This window comes from Homarus americanus, unplaced genomic scaffold (assembly GCF_018991925.1).
Source record: "Homarus americanus isolate GMGI-L3 unplaced genomic scaffold, GMGI_Hamer_2.0 scaffold37049, whole genome shotgun sequence".
NCBI lineage: Eukaryota > Metazoa > Arthropoda > Malacostraca > Decapoda > Nephropidae > Homarus > Homarus americanus.
Genome location: NW_024731829.1, coordinates 552,789 through 574,137, shown reverse-complemented (window position 1 = coordinate 574,137; position 21,349 = coordinate 552,789). Strand labels below are relative to the sequence as shown.

The window sequence follows — 21,349 nt, the reverse complement described above, 5'->3', positions numbered from 1 at the left end:
AAAACATAAAATTAATCAGAAAATTTATATATTGAAAATTTTAAATAAATAATTTATAAAAATGATTATTGAAAGACGTCTGTTGAAAATGGATAAGCCAAGGGTTTTATATTAGGGATCCCTTTAAAGCCACAGGATCAAAACAAGAGGCGCAGAGCTAGTGTTTACATCACTGAGATCATCTGTGAATCACCTCCTTAAGTAAGCCTATATATAACCCTGGATATTATTTTTAACTACAGGTATGGATCAAAAAACGACTTTTATACAGATTATAGCTCAGGGAAATGTGTGTCGACAGTGTTATGTGAGGTCGAAATTAAAGTTTTCCTACCTGATTTATGGTTGTTAAATAAGATGATGTCATATTTACGTCCTCTGTGTACACAAATGTTATGAACGTGGCTACTGTACAACGAACCAGAGATAATATAACATGAGCTACCTTAAGTAAATGTACCTGAACCACCAGCAGTAGTATACTATCGCCCTACCTGTGTGACCATGAGATTGATCCCTACTATGATCTGACATGAGTAGGGTGTTGTCTGTGACCTTGCTGAACATTGGTGGTTTATCCGTGGTACTCCAGCTTCCTTCTGTACTAATACTGATAGAGAAACACGAAATTATGAATATACAAGTAAAGAAACCTTGCTGCAAAATTTATCTACACAATTAGAGGCAATGGTTCTACTACTACCCCCCTACACACAGTCCCGTTATACTACCCCATGCACACTAAGGACAGACCCCTGAGTGCTGCCTAATTTAATGCTCAGTGGTTCATATCTCTTAAAATCATATATTATTTAGTGATAATTGTTGTCCAGTCCCTTTAGTGGTGAAGGCATGGAGGCCACAACCTTCTGCTGTATTCTTAGATCATTCATAGTCCTTGTTTTATTATTAGATTTAAATTCTATAGATTAGTTTGAGTTCCTCTCCTGATTTATCCTCTTGCTTGATGCCCAACCTCTTATATGGCACCAAGCCCCCGTAAATGGCATCCAAACCCCCTTATATGGCATGCAAACTTCCCTTAACGCATAACATCTTGCTTACTGCTGACACTCTGGAAACTTTCTCTTTTTAAGGAATTTCTAATATTAATAATCTGTTATCTAGGCATTGTTTGTACCTCTGAACATAAAGAAGTGCCTGAATGGTTTAAATTAAGTACTGTTTACTTTTATCATTTCCTTTATTCACTTACTTCATCATATCAGTAGAAGTTGAATGTCTGTATAAATTATGTTTTACCAAGAAAGACCTTTTGTTTTGTTTTAATTATTTTATTTATGATTTTTTCCCCTATATGATTTAATGATTATCTTCTGTTTGTTTAGAACAAAAATTAACCTCAATCTTGGTAGATAACTTGTAATACTTTTGATTTCACTACAGATTGTTCAGCTTTGGGAGTTGCACCGCTTGTGAGTAGTGTACTGTTTCATGGTAGGGTGGTGCATGGTGTTTGATGTTGACTTGGTTTCATGTGACTTAACATGTATTTGCATAGTAACTGTTTTATCTGGGGTTTGGTATTTCAGCTTGGTGTATGATTAGCTTATATTATTTCTTTCTACTCTTCCTCTCTTAAAAAAAATAAATGGCTTCGTGTGTGTTCATTATGCTTAAAACAACCACCGACTTTCAGGCACAATCATAAAAAAGGAATAACAGAATCAATCTTTTCTTTGTAACTCAACAGGAAACTTCATGTAAGAGGCTATAGTTAAAATAAATTACAATATGGTGAAAGATGAAGTTGGTCATAGTATAGCATACCGTATACAGTATATCTGTATCTACAAAACATTTTTGAATATTTCTCCCTTCATGAAATTGTATCAGCATGCAGTGACCAAGAATTTGAATACAAAGTGATTTTGTGTTTGCTGCTTGTGCAGCCAGAAACAAGCTGTTCAATTCTTGCAGTGTGAAGTTTTATGAAGAGATTTGGAGTTTTTTGTGTGCACTAGTAGATGGATGGGCCTGCAAGAACCAGATGGCTAGAGGACTGATTGTAGCTTTCAAAGTCCCAAGCTTGAGCCCCTAACCCTGAAACATGTTCTGGAAGGTAATCTCAGGCACTGCAATGCGTTGAGTCCCTTTATGGATTGATCCACCACAGGTTGCTGAAGGAGACAAGGAAGCAGAAATCAATGATGCACTGACGTCCTGTAAAGTGCATGGTCAACTTTTTTTGATTGCATTCCCAATTGATGTCAGTTATTGTTACCCCACTTTCAGACCTATGTAGTACAGTACATCTGGACAGGATGGAAGGTGGACGGCGCAAGGCTCATGCAAGTGGTGGAAAAGGTAGGTTGAAGTTATTTATAGTACAGTATACAGTATTTAAAAAGAAAAGTTAGTGTAGTAATCCCTTAATATGATTAGCTGGTGTTAACTGCATTTCTGTATAACAAAGGCAATTAATTTTGGCACTTCCTTGAGGTAATGCAATAAGAATGAAAAGCCATCTGTTATTATGTGCTGAAAACTATCTTCCCAACCATATTTGGATTCATCATTTCAAACAGTATGGAAAATGACCCTCCCATCTCTATGTGATTCAGAAAGGAATGGCACAATCTGCAGTATGGGGAACTGTGGACCTTGTCTATTGGGATCTGTTTTCTATCATCACACTTGAATGTAGGGTCACAGGCATATTTTCCATGGCTTTGTGGCCTTTCTGTCAAATATAACAACAAAATCTGTGTCATTTTGATATCTTTTTCTGTTAGAATTGATGGATCAAGATATGGTTGTAAGGATAGTTGCATCAGTAGTACCTGTCACTGTGCCCTCAGGTCATAGCAACAGATGGCTGTGTTATGATAGCTAACTTGTCACAAATCATCTGCTCAACTCAGATTGTAAAACAGGATTTTTTTGTCCACTCACCTCTAAAAGAATTTTCTCAAAGGATTTCATTTTACATTTCATCTCTTATTGCAGCAAGTTATAAGAACAAAATTTTCCTTGTGATTTTGTCTAGTCTTCTAACAGTGCTTCATGCATAACTTTTTAGCACATGTGATTAATCTGAAAGATTTTTAATTGCTGTGACATAATCAAATAAGGCAATTCTTCCACCCTGGGGAACAATGACAATGGCAGGTGGAAATGATGAGTGCGGCGTTAGTGTTGGTGACCGCGTGGTCTGGCTGAGTGAGGATTACCCAGAGTTTGGTGTGGTCAAGTGGACTGGGAAATTGCCAGGAATAAGCGATTCTGGAGCGTGGATGGTGGGAGTGGAATTTGTGAGTTCCAAATAATGTACAACATTTTTCTTGTTTAGTTTTATGTTACATATATTATGTATGTTGATTAAAATTGTCAAGAGAAACATTTTGAAAATGCTTTTAATTGAAAATTAGTTACAGTCTTGCCATTCAACTAATACTGTAGTATTTAGAAACATGAAGACTTTCAAGTTTAAATAATGCACATTAATTTACTATAAATTTGTCCAATAATTTTAAAATTTAAAAGAAATTGTTATCGCCACTGGCTTCAGCTACAGTGCTGGCGTGTGATGCCATTAAATCTTTTGACCTGTGACCTCGCCAGATGTAGAAGTGTTTACAGACAAGTCCTGGTCCTGCTGAGTGGACTGTCTTAGACTGGTGGCGGTGGCTGCCCACCCCTCCATGAGACAGATCGCCCTCTCTAGTGATGCTGTGAAGACCAGCCTTCTGTCCGAGAATGTGTGCTGGGACGATTTACGCAATACTGTTTTCTCTTGGAACACCATACTGATCTGCATTGACCCGCACTTGTAAGTACAGCCTAAGTGATGACATACCCCTCGGTACTGAAATATTGTTGAATAATTACGCCTACTCGTTTCTGCCTAACCTGGAATAATAAGACAATGCAGAGTGAAGCGAAGCTAAGATTAATAGAGTTATGAACTTTGTGTTATGTCAGTATGTTTAATAAATTGTAATTAAGATAAAATTGTGTGAGACTAACTAATTATGTATCAGATGGATCACCTTGTAATAATATGAACGCCTTCTCCTCTGCAGGTTTTGACCACATCAATAAATATTGAATGCGTCGTAATTATTCAACAATATTTCAGTACCGAGGGGTATGTCATCACTTAGGCTGTACTTACAAGTGCGGGTCAATGCAGATCAGTATGGTGTTCCAAGAGAAAACAGTATTGCGTAAATCGTCCCAGCACAAATTCTCGGACAGAAGGCTGGTCTTCACAGCATCATTAGAGAGGGCGATCTGTCTCATGGAGGGGCGGGCAGCCACCGCCACCAGTCTAAGACAGTCCACTCAGCAGGACCAGGACTTGTCTGTAAACACTTCTACATCTGGTGAGGTCACAGGTTGAAAGATTTAATGGCATCACACGTCAGCACTGTAGCTGAAGCCAGCGGCGATAACAGAAATTATGACTAGATTTATTTATCGTAGCAGTAAATCAGTTTTTACCACATGACCCTCTAGTTCACAGATGGTCCTCAACCTTTGTTTCTCTCCTCAGGACAATCCTGTAGGTAATGATAACCACAGAGTCGGTGGCCGGCTGCTGTTTGATGCTAAACTGAATCATGCTTCTTTGATGCCTGTAACAAGTCTCATGAAGGCAGAGGATTTTCTAGGTAAAGAGTCTCTCAGCATTGATCCGGGTGGACGCAATTTAAGTGGGAAGCGGCCAGCACATCTGATTTCAAAGGTAAATAATTAGTGATGCTGATGACTGTTGAGTATCATTATTCCTTATGGGTTTTATGTCTTTTTATCATAATTTCTTCCCAACACAATCACATCCTCTTCCTTGACTGGTTTTATGGTAACGGATGAGCCTGGGTTCAATGTCTGGTCTGTAATGTTCCTCTATTTCCTTGGCTTTAATGTTTGACATGAAGTAGTACAGTACATAATTTTTTTCCCCTAGCTGTTGCTATTATCGGTATTTTCAACACCTTAAGGAGAGCTCATGGATCTTTATCGTTGACTTTATGAAAGTCTTATCTCATTATTGTCAGTACAGCACCACTCAGACTATGGTAACTGTTCTACTTCATATTATGCTTTTCTGGCTGTCTCCATTAAATGAAGGACTTGACCCTCTGAGTGGTAAACCTAAAATCAGACTGTGTGGTACAAGGAAGTAAATGTTAATTAGATGTTGTTTTTATAAATGAGTAACTCCCTGCTGGGGTGCTGAGATTCATTCCTTGTTACATAACCTCCTCCATTTCGAATCTCACAGGTCACTTGTCAAATGGCCCATAGACCATAAAACAAAAGATTAAAGTTTGAAATCCTATTTTATGGCTGGGAAGAGGGAACAGGTGACCAGAAATCCTTCTCCCCTCTCTTCATGCTTATCTTATCAGCATGAAAATGTGAGGTTTAATGTCTGAGTTCCAAGTTTGTATGTGAAGGATTTTTTAATCACTGCTGGAGTGAAATTGGAATTTGGTTTATAAACACTTATTTGTGCAAGTGGATAGCTGATGTGCAGCCTGTACAGTCACGGACAAAAGTTTGTACCCTGTGGTGAAGCAAGCACAAGAATAAGTCTCTTAACTTACTTATGCTGACTGTCATTTGATGTAAGTGTGCTGTTTTATTTCATTTAGGTTTGATATTGCTTCATTTTTGGAAGGAGAGAAATTTTAACCTCGAATGTACATTACTGTACTCGTAAACTGAACACTGATAGGTTCTTGGACAAGTCAGCTGGGGCTCTGCTGGGTAATACTTCAGGTTGGCAATTTCATATTCGAATTCTTTGGCCTTTTTCCAGTGTGACAATCAGCTGGGCAGTGATATGACAAGTATGACTCCTTTCCATCTCCTGGCATATGAACAGTTATCCACACCTAGTCAGCGGACTGTAGGACCACCGCCGCCTTACTCAGAAAAGGAGTGGGAGCTTTTACCTCATGTGACCTATGGTACTCAAAAAAATTTGATTTCGAGTAACAAGGTGAGTATGATGAATTTATGCTGTATGTGATACTCATGCTTTATTGAGACCAAAGTTTTAACCCATTGAGTGTAAAGGTTGATCTAGGTTTGCATCCATCCATCCTAAGGTTTGGTGAAAATAAGACCTTTTGAATTTATTAAACAAAGCTACCAGGTAATGTTAAAAGCCATAAAACTTCCCAACTATACAAGAAACATCCATAAGATTGAAAAGTTGATGACAGTGACATACCAAAAGAAGAGTGTAGTGAGAGTACCTACTGTACTGAGAGGGACATTCCAGTGTTTGCCTTTGTGATTTGCTGAGATTAGATTTTGCAGAGGAAGTTTTGCATCAGCATCCCAGGTGTAAGATGGGGATAAAGTATTATCTATGGATAATGAGTTGACATAATAAGAGGAGTTAGTATTGAATGTTAGGAAAAAAAATAGAAATTTGGAAGAAAAAAAATAGTAAGATTCTGAGTTAAGGAGAATCAAAGTGAATTGACTGGATATAGTGTTTTATACTATAAGTTAAACTTGCTATTTAACTCAGGATTAATTATCTACAATATTTGAAACTTCTTTTCCTGTAATATCACAAGTACCATTTTCCACAGGAGACGCTGCATGATCATAAATCTCGTCAACGGGACAAGAGTAAAATTTTAAATCGCAATATAGACAAAAAGAATAATAAATGGAAGTCTTCAGGAAGCTGTGGACGACCTACTCAGATAAACAATGACGTCGAGCAAGGTTCTCCTATCGGGGGTCTTGGGGACTTGGACTTACCTGTTAACCCCTTGTATCATTTGTCTCTACATGGTAAAGTTTGGTGTAGTTTTTGTATATATTAAAGTTATTCACAGCTGTTGATGATGATTTGAGAGACAGAAATTGTGTATTGAGTTCATGTGATCTGTTTCAGTATTTTTGATCATCTTTCTTACTAATTATTGAAGGAATAGCTTAATAGTTTTATCATAACAGACAATGTAAGATGAAAACTCTGCCTTAGATGTAAGTACTATCATCAGTTTTAGTATATAACATTCAGGGTTTTCTTTTAGGGATCGACCAATTAGAAGTTGTGTCTGATGGGGACGGCAGTGTGTATGAAACGCCCGAGGGTAGTGTGGAGGGGACCGAGGAAGACCTAGATATTGGTTCATTAGTAGAGGTGGTCATCAAAGAAGTTCCAAGGTAACATGTCTTTTATCACTTCAGTTTTTGCTCCTATAGTTGGTAACATGGTACAGTAGTTCAGTTTTATACACTGTTTCTTGATACAGTGTCAGGGTTAACAAAACTAGGCAACCTAATCCCAAGCTGGTTAGTATCATTGAAATCCCACTGTGTTTTGTTTTCTCTTACAGTGGGATTTCAGTGTCATAGTATTAGATTCATAGCTTCTAAGATTTATTAGGGCTTTGCCTCTGACAGACTTCCGGTAATAATCAACTTTGTGCTCCTTCAATCATTCATTTATTTGTTCATCTTACTAATTTTCTAACCATTAATTAGTAACTTGACAAAAACTGTGAAATATTTTTGTGAGTTTTTCACAGCTGATGTACTGCTTCATCACAGTTCAATAATAAACTTATCCAGGGCTTTGATAAGTCAAGAAGTTTTGGATGATTTTTATTGCAATAAGTTGTATGAATCACTTGAAGTTAAAGTTGAGGCCTTCACTCATAATTATTTAAGAGATTTCCAGCTGTTATATACAGTATACAACCAGTCACCTGGATCACTTTGAGTTAGAAATAGGAAGTGTCCTTGTGAGTACTTAACACTGAGTATGATGGGATGGGGAGGTCCACATTGATGGTTACTGTCATTGACTGTTTAGTGGAGACAGTTAGTGTATCGTTTACTGGTGGATAAATTAAACTCTTGATGTCATCTCTTTGGTCATCCCAGTTTTTAGGGAAGGAGATGCTGCTGTTGGCTGATGCTGAGTCATGAGAGGCAATAGATTAGACAAGGGTATCTCTGTCTTTCACTCAAGTCTCAGCAGTTTCTCAGATTATTCTCTCCCTACCCCTTTTATACCCTTTTGTCTGTAATATAGTTGAAGATCACATACCGTTACTCAAATAGAACTATAATATTCCTTAGGCCACAGAATGGTTATGTCACTGATAATATATATAATTGGGGATTCACTCTCTGTTTACTGGACAGCATGTGTCTAATTTCAGTGTACCGTATAGATAATAATGCAGATATACTCTACACTGTGTTCACGAGTTTAAAAATGATAAAAATTTGAAGGAGAATAAATGCTCATGGATTTAAATCTCCCGTCATCATCGTTCAATTATTTTGTTCTTCATTTTGTCCCTATGAATTCAACCACCCTAGTCACTTTTGCTTTATTTTTATTTTTGGAAGTTAAAGTACAAAGTGTGAGGTGACTGTCCCCTTTCCTCCCCCTCACTGCTGCATCTTTTGGCAGGTGATTGGACATGTGATCCTTATAGCTTCATATAAATACCGTATTCACATATTTATATAAGAAGAAACCTATAATGACAGGCAGAATGATGGTTTCTTTTCATACATTGTTTTTCACATTGTGGTGACTCTCCAGCCTTGTTTACATATCATCTGGTTTCATATAATTTAGCTTTGTCATGATTTCCACAGGTTTGGGGTCATAAGGTGGATTGGGACTGTACCAGGAGACAAAAAGGAAGGACGAAAAGTTGCTGGTGTAGAGATGGTGAGTGTGGCATCAGGCAAAGTGTATTATTATTTTGATATTCTTAACCAGTGACGTATATAAGGGGGGCATTCGACCATGGCTCTCCTTTGCTTACGAAAAATAAACATATTAGTGGATGAAAATCAAATAATGTCCCTTTATTTGAGTTTTGGTTCTCCCCTTCAAAAATTTAGGGAAGCTTCTGTATGCAGGAAGTAACTCACATAATGGTAACCAGAAGAACAAAAAATAAATAAAAAAAGAATCACAAAAGGAATCCTATTGTACACTTTAACATATTTTACAGGAGGATGCAGAAGATGGGTTGTCAGATGGAACCTTCAGTGGCAAGAGATACTTCACATGCCCAACTGGAAAAGCATTATTTGTCCCACTACGCATGTGTCATAAGGATAGTCGCTTCCTTGAGTCCATATCATCCAACCCCAGAGCTAGCCTTGGTAAATACATTATATACTGTATGTTGTTTGGATTTCATATGTGTACATCATTATTGGTCACTGTCAACATGTGGTATGGTAGTAGTTACTGAAGACTGTATGTAGTCTAAATATAGAACTAATCTCTCCACACAGGATGCTTAATAAACCAAATAGAAAATGTGCCTACAATACAGTATACAGTACTGGCCAAAATTTTAAGGGTCAAATTCAATGAAAGTTGTACAATTTCCAGAGATTTTTTAATTGACTTTAGATTGCAGCAATTGAAGCCTTTGCTAAAACAAGATTTTGTTAACGGTATTTTTGATTGTTGGGTTGAAGTAAAAGAACCTGGAAGGAATCGCCAAATATTTAAGATAAGCACAAATGTGCAAACCATTGCGTCACAACATGAGCATTGCTATTTCTGTGAACTGTTAGTCACTCTGTAATCATAAATTAATATAATTGATTTTAGATATTATTTTGGTAAATGGTTCAGTTATTGTACAGTTTTGGGAGTCACACTAATCACAGAACTTATGAAAAACCATTAGTGTCCTATTTCATATCATGAGTTTAGAGGCAAGACCTTTAATTGGCCCTTCATGGGGAGGTAGTGGAGGGAAGGAGGTCTATCCCACTGTTAACTACACAACAGTTGCTGCTGGGTTTATGAGTATTGCTCTGGTGATATTCCTAATTTTGGATACCGAGCGAACCATTATCCTAAAGAATAATCATAGTGTTGTTGATTTTTTTTGTCATTATGTTATCTTCGTCTGGTACTTGTATGTAATGACTGTTGTTGATGAGAACGAAGTAGTGGAGTAGACTATAGCCATGTTGACGGAGTTTATGACCATTGTTATTTTTAGCCAAAGCAGTACAGGTATATACATTAACTTCTCATGTTCTTCACACACACACACCCACTCTGCTTCAGCGTCTTTGCATTATCTCTAATTACAGTATAATATTTTCCTGAACAAATAATTGACTTATCATTTTTAATTTTTTCTTATCATTCCAAAGAGTAGTACTGTACTCAATAGTGTATAGTCATATCCTTAGTACTTTGTGTGAAGTATGGGTCATCAACAAGTGACCTGTGAGATCCAAAGTGCTGTACATGGAGGGCTTGACACGTTTAACGACAGGATACGCTATTCAGGTGGACAAGACCAGATAATGTCTTTGTTCCTCGGTGTACTTTACTTTCTTACCCAGTTTAATCAAGGTTGAAGATTCATCCCTGTTGATCCACAAGTTGGCTCAGGGTCCAGTGACATAAAAGGAAATACATATACAAATGTTCTCTGATCCTGCTACTGCACTGAATGGTCAATACCAAGCTCTTACTGGTCTCACTTGTATTTTTCTCCTGCCAGTGTCTTCATTTGAATACCTCAAGAGGAGAAGTGTTAACATTACTCTTTGTTAATTTTTATTATTTTCTTTAGGAATTTGTTAAATTTTATTGTTTTCTTTAGGAATTTGTTAAATTTATTGTTTTCTTTAGGTTTGGTTCCTGCCACACAGTTGTTTTTCACAGTTCCTGCAGTGACTAGAAGGTTAGTTTTTACCCCAGGTCATGGTGCAAGTGTAAATTTAAGACAGCGTTAGTGTCCGTGGATAGGACAGAGGACTGACAGGACTTTTTTCCGTGACTGTAGATAGGTAGATAAGTAGTAGATAGATACAGTAGTTAGATAGATAAGTTTTGATAGATAAGTTTTGATCTCCTCATCTGCAGCCTACAGGAGCTCTGAGCCAACCAATGGTATAAATGGGGACGAATCTTTGACCTTATTCAACTGGATAAGAAATTGCTTTTTTCAGGAATACTATTGTGTAGCCTTGTTGTACCTGGATAGTGTATTTTATTATTCATGTTTTTGTTTTCTATCTATCAGCTCCACCCAATCAATCCATTGTTAGTGAATTCCAATTTCTATCATACCCAACCTTTCTTAAGTCCATCCTACTATAAACATCTGATCTCAATGTAGGTTTTCCTCTTTTCTGACTCCTCATTCCATCCATTCACCTGCTCTCCTCACCAACCCACCTGCCTACCTCAGTTTAGTCTCAATCAGTCCTTTCTCTCTCTCTCTCAATCTTCTTGTCCTCCTTCGCCCTCACTCATTTATTTTTTCTTATCTCGACCCTTCTGACACTTGAAAGGTATTTTAGTAGTCTGGATCTCACAGTTGCTGATCATAAAATGGGATTTCTTACTTTAGTTCTTTATTTTATCACATTAAAAAATTTCTACATTATATATATTTTTTTTTAATGGAAATTTATTATTTGTACTGTCATCATCTTTGTGGAATACAAAATCTGTGGCTCACTTTCTCTTGTTATTCTGTAACTCATAGATGTTCTTCAGTAGATTTTATAATAATAGAAAATTTAAAAAAAACAGCCAGATATTTATTTTGATATATGATGTATTGTAAGTAACAGAAGGTACTAATGCCAAGCATATTGTATTGTTTTTCTTGCAGGAGGGTCCTCTCGAGGTATTTAAAAACTCCCGGCTTTCTAATAATGATTTTTGGAGTGGGTGTCTTACTGGGTTTGGGGGATTCTATAAATTTCTTGAAGATTTTTTTTATATAATCTCCAGATGACTCAGTAATTTGCTTTATCTCCTTGCCAGACTCTTTATCTCCTTCCCTTATCGTTCTCCTTCAGATAGGTTGTGGTATTTTCTCTTGGTATTTACTGACAATATTAATGTATAGTACATATGATCATTTTGGTGTGGTGTTTTCATGAGAGTGATTTTTTAATTTTTTGTTTATGCATGATGAGCTGCACTAACTAACAACATTGGTGTGTGATTGTGTGTTATGATACATGAAATAACATTTATCTTTTGTAGCTTAAGTAATTATAAGAGATTGTGCTTCATAATTGATAAACAGTATATATCTGCAGGTTTATAAAGTGGCCCGTCATTGTGTTCAGTGTTATGCATCATTTAACAAGAGATTCTGTTGAAGTTATTATACTCCGCATTAGATAAAATTTGCAAACTTGGAACTGGAGATGAAAATGTCAACATCAGCTAGTGTATAGTTCAGTAGATATCTGTGGGGTGTATTGTCTGTTGTGTTATTATAATGTTTTCTTTAAATACTTTATTGTATATTTTCCTGTTTCCTCCTAGCATTTGGCAGTATGGACTGTCAGCCTGTAGGAGGCAGTGTAGCACCATTGTCAGCTCCTGATGAGGTCCGTGCAATGTTTGGCAAGAATCGTGGTATTCAAGGTCACCAGAATTCTTGCTACTTAGATGCCACACTCTTCAGTATGTTTGCTTTTACAAGGTAATATTCTTTACTGAAATGTTTTTTGTGTTGCCCCAAACCACATGGCTGAAGTTACAGTCAATAAATACAGGTATTATGTTCACCTGTTGCTGTGAAGATCATCTTCAGTATAGAGGGACACCCATAGACATAGAAAACATCTACATCTCCAGGTGCAGTTCACATGAAGCCTTGTAGTAATCTGAAACAATTTTCAGGGCAGAAATTGTTCTGCCATCTCAGTAAAGTTACTTCTAACCTTGTGAAACCATTGGAATATGCAACAATTTATCTTCTTAAAATCCTAAGGATCCATGGTCCAACCTGTTACTCAGTATTTAAACGAAAAAATTGCTTACAACAGGTCCACCTAACAAGTGTCTGTGCCTAGTCAGCATGCTTGGAGCAAATTGACTTAGCAGGCTGAGCTTATTTAAGACCTCCTTGCTCCCAAATGGGAATTGTTGCACTAAGTTTGTTGCACCAAGTCACTATTAGTTAGGGGATGGTATGCTGGGGAGGGAGCTAAGACTGATGTAATCCCTTGGTTTGTATAATTGGGGTGTGGATAGTACTGTATATTGTAGTTGCTCAGTAAGTGGCCTGTATAATGATGGCTGCCTGTCATTGGCTCTGCTAGACAACACGATTCCAGGATCAATCCCTCATTAATCTCTCTCTTTCCTGTGACTTTTATCATTGTTCTGCCATTGGTAAGTCATTATTCCTCTCTTTTTGTTTTAACTCTTTACTGGATATAATTAGAATTCTTCTGTAGTAAAATCTCTATACTTTGGACTTCAATACATGAGAATTCCCTTCTTTTTTTTACTCTCTGGGGTGCTTCAGACCATCCCTCTATTAATCATAAATATTTGAAAAAGTCTGTAAAATCCAGCATCAGTTTGGATGGTTTGTGTGTTTGTACATGTGGTTGAATGTCTGTGTGTGGGTGTCACACTCATTTTCCAATTTTGTCTTTATTCATAAGGCACACGAACACATTGAAATGATTTATCCGCAAATTCTGTGGTTACCAGTATGTACTTATATAATGTATAACACTTTACAGTACGAAACAGTCATATTAGTGAAAACAGTTGTCGCTAACTAGATTAATATTTTCTTTTCTTTAATTTGTCCAGATAAACAGGATTTTGTCCAGCTCCCCCCTTACCCCTCTCCCACAGATTCACTTTTTCTGGACTGGGTTTCTGCCTCAATTAGTCCGATGTACAGTATCAAGGAACTGTACTGTACTGGACTACTGTAATTGATTCAGATTCAGTATGTCTTATATATATTATACCTATTTTATACCATTAATTTGTTTTTCAGAAGTGAATAGAGGTGGTAGAGGTGTTTTTAATTCATCTAATTATCTTTAATTCTCAAGTCAAAGATTAATTTCTTGTTTCTTGTTTATATACAGTAATTACATCCTCTAGGTACTCCATATAGAGCTTTAGACACAGTACATAGGATATTGACTGCACTCTGCTACATTATCTTTATACAGTATATATTTTTTTTAGCCTCCTTTATGAAGATTATACATTAGGGTTGACACATTTTCACTTATATCCTTAACTTACTTGTACATTACAGTGTGTTTGACAACTTGCTGTTTCGACCGCCGACTACCCATGACATAAAGGAATACCATGAAGTCCAGCGAGTTCTGCGAGAAGAGATTGTCAACCCTCTCCGTGCAAACCTGTTCGTGCGAGCCGACCGTATTATGAAGTTACGCACCATGCTAGATCATCTGTCTTCAGTGCGGGGTCTTACCACTGAAGAAAAGGGTTTGTTTAATGGACTTTGTAGTTGTTGAAAGACTGACTTAATGCAACCTATCAGATCTGCATTAATTTTCATACTTCTCTTAACATGGAAACAATGAAATAGATGATATTTTTTTTACCACATGTCTACCAGAGCTGTAAGGTTATTGTAATTAACCTTGGCATCTATGTGTCTATCTGTTAGTCTCTATTCTTCCGTCTGTCTGTCTGTTAAATCATTTGTTAATTTTATTGGAAATCATACCTTTTTTTATTTTCCTTTACCCATAGCATTTTATTTTTTCACCACATTGTTTAATTATGAAGAGACTCGTCCCATTTTAATTTCAGGATAAAAGTAATTAAGGTAGCTTCTGTATTGAATAAGAAGTGTTTTCTTTGAGCCAAAAATAAATATATACTATTCCTTATGCACTCAGCACTGAAGAGAGTACTGTACAATTTTAGTTGCACTTGTTGATGATGGAACTGACCTCCTGTCGACTAGTTGATTAGTATCCCGCTAAAGGGATGGACCAACCCAATGAACTGCTGAATGTTAAGACTCAGATCTTCACTGATATGACTACTGTATTCTGAATCTTGGCAGGAAAAGACTCATATGTTTTGGCGAAAAATTAAATATTAAACACATGTCTCCACTCACTGGGCTATATTGTTGTGAGGGTTTATGGTAATTGTTTGGAAGCAAGTTTTTTAACCTAATGCCATTTTGGAAGGACTCGTGTCTTATATGCCAACAAAGTTGAGTGGGTTTGGCCCAAGTAATTCTAAGATAGGTGATCATATATGGTATTATTGAACTATTAATATGATTGTATATGTTAAATTGTATATTATTTAATCACAGATCCAGAAGAATTCCTCCACTCCCTGTTGGCTCAGATTCTGCAGGCTGAGCCACTGTTGCAGCTGTCATCTGGTCAAGAAGCCTACCACTACCAGCTCTTTGTTGACAAAGATGAAAAACTTAACCTGCCATCTGTTCAGACTTTGTTTGACCAGTCTTTCCTCACCTCTGATATTAAGTTGAAGCAAGTAAGTTTTTAAGGAAATCAATCAGCCAAAAAGGGAATGAGTTCATATATTTTTGTGATCATTGTAATTTACACTGACAATCCTCTTATTTTTGTTTATATATGATTCTTTAACTAACTGTGAGTATTTGTAAATCCATATTTATGAAGGTTACCAAAGAGTATCTGGGTGATTTATTTTTTACAGGTTCCGTCCTGCCTAATCATCCAGATGCCCCGTTTTGGAAAAGATTACAAAATGTACCCAAGGATTCTGCCGTCCATGGTTCTTGATGTTACTGATGTTATTGAGAACTGTGAGTAGTGTGTTTCTTTGTTATCTCTTACTAACTTTACTGATAATATCTGATGTTTAGGGCCCTGTCTTGACATGAATCCTCCTCCCCAGCTTCTCCTCACATATTGTATATCACATTCTGTTATATTCTTCAGTTCTACAGTTTTAATATTCCTCCATACACCTTCATTATCTTTCATCTTATTCTTCCTTTGTGGTCCTTAAGCTTATCTGTGTGACCTTATTTGTATAGATGGATGAGACTGGTGATGTATCCTTCTATGTCCACTCGTCCAACCCCTTCCCCAGTTCCCAAGAGGACATTTCCCAATTTTTGACCACTTCAGTTTTATCTTTGTCTCTCTTGTATTATTTTACCAACTTAAGTAATAATTCTTAGGCTGTATTTAATTTATAATAGTTTTTATCTCTTTGGCTACTTTTTTAATGGACTTTGGAATCCTTGTTTTTCTTCTTTCTGTTCATTTGTATGATATTATTACATTTCTCACACCATTTATTATGTTCTGGTATCTCTTATTCTTTTATCCACACTCCTTTTTTGGGGCTTTCCTTTCTTTATCTCTTTGTAAGACCTTTTACTTATAACTCTCTTCCAATACCATCATCTGCTTTATTTTTATCCCCTCATTTGTCATCTATTTTCTTTTGTATTACAGATCCTATACTTCTGACTCCTCCTCTCTCTAAATTCCACTGACTTTTCTTGGGTGTGGCCTTCTTCCTGGATTTCCTTTATCCCTTCATGTCATCACACTATATTATCTTCCACATCTCTTCATTTTATACTCACTATGTAAAAAAATTACGTCATCCTCACCTTTTCCTTTGCTTAAGTTAAATGATTATGCCAAATATTTTAGTTTAACTGTAAATAAAATACATTGTATATATTTACATTAGTTAAGATGTACAGTACTATAAGTTTCTCTCTCTTCGTAGCACCTCGTCAGTGCATCATCTGCGGGAAGTTAGCAGAGTACGAGTGCCGTGAGTGTTTTGGACAATGTGGCTCTGGTCTTGAGAGCATTGCTTTTTGTGCCAAGTGTATGGACAAGGTTAGTGGCCTACCTCAAATGTAATTAGCTATTTATTTAACACAAAATTATTTATCTCCAAACTTCCTGTGATGAATCCTATGGAAATGTGATCAAAGTCGCATGTCACTTTGGCAATAATGGACATTTATAAATTCTTCCGTATACCTTTTTCCTTGGAGCTCATTTTGCACATCTGTCCACCACTATTTCCTGACAAGCACAGTGCTAAACAATCAGAGGAGTTTACCAGACTATAGGAAGTATACCACAGTCACAGTTGTAAAGTGCTGAACTACTTGGATACTGATTTACTGATGTGCAGAACTATTGGGCAAGACAGTGTTATTTCAGAATAAATTGAATCAGATCCACTTTTTCCAGAATGTTTATTCATTCACTTTAATCAGTTATAACTTCTACAGTACTGAAAATCACAATTCATTATATGGTTTTACTTTAAGTACAGTAGAATTATTACAAAATGTACAGTTGTGAACAAAAAGAATTAGGCAGGTAGGGAGGTGGTGTATAGGAGGTTAGGGGATATAGGTGGGGACTTAGCAACATCACATTGGGGTGGTGGTGGTAGTGGTTATTTACAGCACATTGTTAGTGTAAGTTGCACTGGCCTCATAATTAAACTAAGAAATTAAATTTGTGGCGTGGAAAGAAATTTGCTGATTTTTAACTGTCTCCTATATGAGATGTTGCCAAGTCTTTACTTACCTCTATCCTCCAATTCACCACCTCCCTCCCTCCCTCTTGAATTCTATTTGTCCACAAGTGGATAATTTGGAATCTTTATGAACAAATGCAGGTCCTCACAGATTATTACAAGAGCACTTGAAGTTTTGGTTAGGTGGTCCTGTTGACCATCTGGGATTTTCTGGGAATTTCTTCTCTTGTTCGGTGTTTCTGATGTGTTATTTCTAAAATCATCATCATTTTCAACATCAAAATACCAGTATAAAATACTTCATAATTATCAGAAGATTTGTGGTAGAAGCCATTGTATAGTTCTTCACCTTTGTCTTGCATAGGCTAAATTGAAGAGACATAAACCCCCCTAAAATGACATGGCAAGGAGAGAAATAATCATACTAAGTGCTAAAATTACAAAAGTTCTCTTTTTCTGCCCTGTGCAGGTTCATAGCCACAAGAAAAGAGGCAGCCACTCATCTACTCGCAAGCTGAAAGTTCCTCCAGATTTTCAGGTAAAGTATAATATGTTATTAAGTTATTTTATTGATACAGAAAGCTCCTGCTGTATCACTGTAATGTGTCCCAATGGTTGTTGTAATACAGCCAACCATGATACCTGCAGATTTTAAACTTAAGGGAAAAAATATGTTTGCAGTCTTAGATTGTGAAATTTTAACTTATTGGGATATTTGAGTCATGATCTGTGGGTCGTGTTACAGTACTATTGCAAAATATTTTTCCTTACTACAGTGTATTTATTTATGATTTTTGCTCCAGGCATTTTATTGGTGATTGTCTTAATAACATTACAGCTGTTGTGGTTTTTTGTTGCAGTATTATTGTGTGTGTCATACTGTCTAGCACTAAATTGTAAGATACTTTTTGAAACGACTGTAGATGGATATACACAGTACAGTACAGTATATTCAATTATATGTGGATATGGTACAAATCTATTCATTTATTTGTGGTATTGTAGATGTGACAGTTTTTGGTCATATGCCGCAGGGTACTGCATTTCAGCTTTTGGTACTGTACTGTGTTGTATTTAATGAACCAAGTTGCATCAGTAATACAGTATCTGTGCATATTAAAATAATTGTCCAAATTTTACCATGTATAAACAGTCCACATTGTTAAAACACATGTAAAATAAAGAGTCTGTGGTTTGTTAAGAATTTAGGAAGAACAACTCTTGGGATTCTTCAATGTGCTTTATTATTTTAGGGTAATATTGTCTCCTGTTGTAGTTTTGGTACACTGTACAGTAATAGTTTTCCAGTAAGAGCTAAAATAATCACATGGCAAACCTGGATATTGGTTCATATGAAACATCATACAGAAATAATCTTATGCAAACATTATAATTATTATTTTGACATATATAGTACAGTTTAAGTAATATCTCCTTTAGCCGGTATCCCTCAAACATGGAACGCTCCGATAACCAGAATTGATATTTTCTCGGAAAATCGTTCCCAAAGCTGGAGTTTTCTAGAAAATTCAGGCTTTGGGAAAAATTTTCTGAGGGGCACATTTTCCCAGTACCTGGAAAATTCCAGGAATGGGGGAGTTTTATTTCTGGGTTTGAGATATGAAAATCAGGTGCATTTTCCGGAAATTCCAAGAAAATTTTTCCGCGAGCTGGAAAATTCCGGGGATGGAACCTCTGAGAAAATTTTTTCCATTACCCAGAAAATTCCGAGGATGAGGGATTTTTTCCAGCTTAGAGAGAGAGTCGTCTCGTTACCTGGAAATCTCTCATTCCCGGAAGTGCTCTGCACCAATTGTTCCGGGTAACGGAGATATCACTGTACTACCACCATTTGTACATTTGTAAAACCAAAGAACTTTGACTTACATAGTTGATTTTATATTTGACCTTCAGTAATGATAATAGAACAGGATATTTGCATCAACTAACCATTGTCTTCTCTATCTAGATGTTGGCTGATCACTGTGGGTCAATACCCCGGGTCTACATGGAACTCTTCGCTGTAGTGTGCATAGAAACTTCGCATTATGTAGCCTTCACACGCTGTGGCTCTGGTGCTGATGCTACCTGGTGCTTTTTTGACTCAATGGCTGATCGAAAAGGTGAGTGATTTAAGAAGTTTGTAACTGTTTCAGGAAATTATATGTAAGTTGATCAGTAACTGAATTTCTCTTGGGGTTATCCAATTATACCACAGTAGTGTGAAATAACAGCAGTAAGATGTAGATAGGCAGATTAACTAGCCGATATTTCACTCCCTTATTTGTTGTGCAGGTGAGCAGCACGGGTACAACATCCCAACTGTTGTTGAGTGTGGAGACCTGATGCAGTGGGTGGGGGAGGAGGGTAGCCAAATGCTTCACGCCGTCACGGACAACAAGGCTCTCCCCGATCTCCCTCGGCGCCTTCTTTGCGATGCTTACATGTGCTTCTACCAGAGCCCAAAGGTTATGATGTATAGATAAGACATGCATGGTTATTAATCTATGTACTGTTGTTGAGTTGCAAAGTGGTACTGCTGATTGTTCTGCCGTTAGTCACACTAAGACCATTACGTTCTCTCTATGGCTTTTGTGTGTTATTTCTACATTTTTATTTATTTATTATTTAAACCTTCTTGTAGACTGTCATGTTAGTTATATTCTTGAAAAAGAATCTGAGAGGTAGTTGAAGTAGCTTAATTATCAAGACTCTTTCTGTATTGTACACATTGAAAGTTACAATGAAAAATATTGGAACATTTTCAATTAGATTCACTCAGAGAAAGCTCTTAGAGTATATGTTTCTAATGCCAAGATTGACCAGTAATATTAATAAAAAAAACAGTATTTAGAAAACAAAAAAATATTAGAGAAGCAAGCATAAATTTAGTCCAACTAGAAATATTAGCATAATGACCTTTGTTTTGTTTCTTGTATTAGAGAGCCATCCAGATAATCAGTCCAGCTAGAAGTATGATGAAGTTGAACTACATTATACTTTGCTCTTACTGAAAACAATATATTGTCTAGGATTCTGAGTGTGTCCTAAATGGATTCAGATTGTGTCCTTAATGGATTCTGACTGCCCTAAAGAGATTCAGGTTGTGCCCTAAATGGATTCTGACTGCATCCTAAACATAATACAAGTAATAGTATTTTGTATCTTGAATCATCATGACAAACTGGTTGATTCATCCTTCGAACCACACAGTTGATTGATAAGGTTCAAATACCACTAAAAGAGCCTTCATGAAGCAAGAGACATAATGGGTTCATCTTGAGTGTATGCAAATGACAATCCTGAAACTATTAACAGTGATAAAAATATTTGCAGGTTAATAATAATACTTCATTTTCAAGATGGAGTATTTAAAGAGTTTATTGTAGTTTGTCTTTAAGGCAGTAGAAGTTGACTGTTGAATATCGATTGTGCCAAAGGATTTATAATAAACAGGGGACTTTAACGTTATTTTTGACAGATGTTTGATATATTTTGTTACATTACAGAAAGTACATAATGGAGAAGAGTATTTTGGAAGTATTTTTTTTTCAATAAGTATTTCATGTTAATGTGTATAATACATACATCAACGGTATATAAGGTGTATGGGTTAATATTTTTTTTTCAGTATTCTGTCAATATAGCTTAGGTCAAGGAAGTTTCAAGGTTTATAATTTACCAACCCTTGCAAGGATAATGTGATTCAATATCCTTATTCTGTATCCCAAAGATTGCTGATTTTTATATGAACTGGTTTTTGTTTTCTTCTAAATTTTTATTCAGAAACTTTTGCTGCTTCCCATTGAGATGTGGTTATCAGTTCACTGCCATCCTAACAATAGTTTATGTGATCCTCAACTGAGTCAGCTCGTTTGGCTCACTTGTTATTGTAATCACACTAAATTTCGTCAGCTTAAGTGTGATGTTCTTATTTCAAGGTAACTTTATCATTTTCGTAAAGTGTCTTTATAAAGGATCCTCGTGACTTCAGGTATAAAGAATATTTCCTAAAGATACAGTGGGTTGGGTGGTAGCTTTTGGCATGTTCGT

General features: G+C 36.4%; 1 protein-coding gene across 1 annotated transcript; it reads left to right on the top strand.

The window, feature by feature from the left end:
• Positions 1 to 142: 142 nt before the first annotated feature.
• On the top strand, positions 143 to 20,205 carry LOC121867845 (ubiquitin carboxyl-terminal hydrolase CYLD-like). Its single transcript, XM_042367964.1, has 18 exons — positions 143 to 201; positions 1,408 to 1,436; positions 2,257 to 2,328; positions 3,133 to 3,275; positions 4,520 to 4,711; positions 5,792 to 5,974; positions 6,579 to 6,786; positions 7,032 to 7,164; positions 8,617 to 8,692; positions 8,982 to 9,135; positions 12,299 to 12,458; positions 14,049 to 14,245; positions 15,096 to 15,283; positions 15,470 to 15,578; positions 16,523 to 16,638; positions 17,766 to 17,834; positions 19,266 to 19,419; positions 19,592 to 20,205. Exons 3-18 carry the CDS (start codon positions 2,286 to 2,288, stop codon positions 19,780 to 19,782), a joined length of 2,316 nt encoding a protein of 771 aa, XP_042223898.1. The 5' UTR covers positions 143 to 201; positions 1,408 to 1,436; positions 2,257 to 2,285; the 3' UTR covers positions 19,783 to 20,205.
• The last annotated feature ends 1,144 nt before the right edge of the window (positions 20,206 to 21,349 follow it).

Coding starts and splice junctions, on each gene's coding strand:
- LOC121867845 (XM_042367964.1), top strand. CDS start 2,286: ATGGAAGGTGGACGGCGCAAGGCTCATGCAAGTGGTGGAAAAG. Junction 2,329..3,132: donor TCATGCAAGTGGTGGAAAAG/GTAGGTTGAAGT, acceptor TGACAATGGCAG/GTGGAAATGATGAGTGCGGC. Junction 15,579..16,522: donor TACTGATGTTATTGAGAACT/GTGAGTAGTGTG, acceptor CTCTCTTCGTAG/CACCTCGTCAGTGCATCATC.